The sequence below is a fragment of the Buceros rhinoceros genome, unplaced genomic scaffold (assembly GCF_000710305.1).
Source record: "Buceros rhinoceros silvestris isolate BGI_N320 unplaced genomic scaffold, ASM71030v1 scaffold3545, whole genome shotgun sequence".
Taxonomy (NCBI): domain Eukaryota; kingdom Metazoa; phylum Chordata; class Aves; order Bucerotiformes; family Bucerotidae; genus Buceros; species Buceros rhinoceros.
Window position 1 is genome coordinate 12,515 of NW_010413233.1, and position 2,226 is coordinate 14,740.

The window sequence follows — 2,226 nt, forward strand, 5'->3', positions numbered from 1 at the left end:
CCCCCGCGCACCGCGCCGCGCCCCGCCACTCTGCTGGCCCTCAGCTAATGCCCCACCGCACGTCCCGAGGTCAAAGCGAAGAGCCCTCAGTGACAGCAAGACTGAACTGTGCAGAGGAAACGTCGCTGAGATACCTAAGGCCGTCATGACGGAGTGGAGCACCCTGAGGAAAGTGGAGGCCTGCTCACGGTAGCACCGATCAAGCGCAGTTAGGACATCCTGGATGACGTCCTCCAGCAGCGGCAGTGAGCTGGCGTCCGAGTGCCTCAGCATGGTGTCCAGCACCCGGGCAGCGCGCGGCTGCTGGGGCAGCTGGCGCAAGCTCAGCGAAACCCCGTTCACCAGGTAGTCGGAATTCTCATTAATCAGACGCTGCAGGGAGCCGTAACCGCAGGCCTCGCACACGTCCACCAGCGTCCCCAGTGCCGTCTCGCTGATGAGCAGGGTCTTGTCACCAGCCTTTTCCAGCACCGGGTAGAGCACAGAGAGCAGCAGCAAGCGGAACTCCTCCCCCAGGACGGCAGCGAAGCAGCCGATGCCCTCCAGCTGGATGCAGATCTGCCAGATGTTGCTGTTCATGGTGCGGGTCGTGATGTGTGGCTCTGGGGGTGGGAGGAGGACGCTGCTGCAGGCTCCTCCTGGATGGGCAGCGAGTCCTAGGCGCTGCACAGGGTGCTCGTGGCTGGTTTCTTCTGTATCGATGCTCGTGGTCAAATACCAGTTTGCCTGGTCGGTGTACTCATCCAGAATGGACGTTATGGACGCCCTGAGATCATCCCTGTCCAGCGGAACTTCCCTCTCCTGCAGGACGTCCACTCCCGCCCCAGCAGCTCCTGCCACCAGCTCGTTGAGGACCATCGCCGCCTGCTTCCGGTACAGCCCTGACTCACCGTACAGCCCCATGAAATGGTCCACCAGCAAATAGAGGTTCCCGTAGTAGCCCAGAACGCGGCAAACTTGCTGAAGGAGCTGGAAAACTTTCTCCTCCGTGAAGAAGCGGAAGTATTTCTTCTGACAGCTGCCCTTCTGCAGGTCGCAGTGCAGGAAGCCCGGCGGGCTGCAGGCCCCCTCACAGCCCCAGCGTCTAGCTTCCACGATCTTCACGTCCGTCACATCCAGCTCCAGAACCTGCACCAGCGCTTTGGAGAGTCGGTGGAGGTGGGACATGGAGTTGAGGACAATGTTAATCTTGGGCCCCAGCAGCTTCAGGTAGCCGAGCAGCAAGCTCAGGGTGGAAACCTTGCCTCTGTCATCCTGCGAGTTCATCAGGCGAGGAAGAGCCGTGGCCAGGGCATGGAGGTTCTCGGAGAGGACGTCAGCGAGAGCCCTGTTCTGCGCTACGATCCTCTGTTCTGCAATGTCTCGCAGAACCTCCTGACACCTGCTCTGCACTTCGCTGCTTTCATCGTTCACCAGCCCCACCAGGGCCTTTAGCAGGTGACTGAACGAGTCCACCAGCGACTGGCCACAGTTCCTCAGCAAGTGGTGGACCAGTTCCACCAGCTCCAGCCTCACCTTCCAGTGGGGGTGAACTGAACAAAACTCAACCATTTTACGCAGGAGGAGAGAGAGTTTTTCAGCAGTACTTTTCCTCCAGTCAGGTCCTCTATGGACCATTAGTTCCGACAGTCTGCTCTGCTCCACTGGCAGCTTCTCTTTGCTCTCTGGGATCCTGGCTAGCTGTGCATCGGCCATGACCGAGCCCACGATCAGATAAAAGAGTCTGATGGCAGCAACGGTGGGTTTGTGACCTTGTTTGATGTCTCCGGTAATAACCCGAGACAGCGTAATGGAAAGCCCAGGCAGAAAAGAAGCGAGCAAATCCCCACACTGCTGCGCCTCATCTTCCTCCAGGTGCCGATGCTCCTGGCAGTCACACTGCAGCACGAGGACCTGTAAGCACTCCAAAGCAGAGATCTTAATTTGCTTTGCTCTTTCTTGCTCTGCTAGGCCCAGGAGCAAAGAGACAGCGAATCCTAGGAGAGGAAGGGTGGAGGGCTGATAGAGAGACAGGAAAACACCCCCATAGGCTGAATGCATCAGCGTGTGCAGGGCCTGGATTACAGCCAGTTTCACCTCCTCCGACAGGGGGGCTGCTTGGCCGGAGCGAGGTGGTGGAGAGAGGCACGTACAAAGCTCAGAAAAAAGCTCCTGCAGCAGCTCCTGCTTCTTGACGCAGGTTGCGGCGAGGACGGAGGCCATGCACTGCACCACGCTCAGCACCAG

At 59.0% G+C, this 2,226-nt stretch overlaps 1 protein-coding gene across 1 annotated transcript in view; it reads right to left on the bottom strand.

The window, feature by feature from the left end:
- The window catches only part of TTI1 (TELO2 interacting protein 1), a gene marked incomplete at both ends in the record, with an annotated part of 12,053 nt that extends 9,830 nt beyond the window's left edge, over positions 1 to 2,223 (bottom strand). Inside the window, one exon of the mRNA XM_010136639.1 lies at positions 135 to 2,223. Coding sequence (XP_010134941.1) covers positions 135 to 2,223 — 2,089 coding nt within the window. The remainder of the gene's footprint in view (positions 1 to 134) is intronic.
- Positions 2,224 to 2,226: the final 3 nt, after the last annotated feature.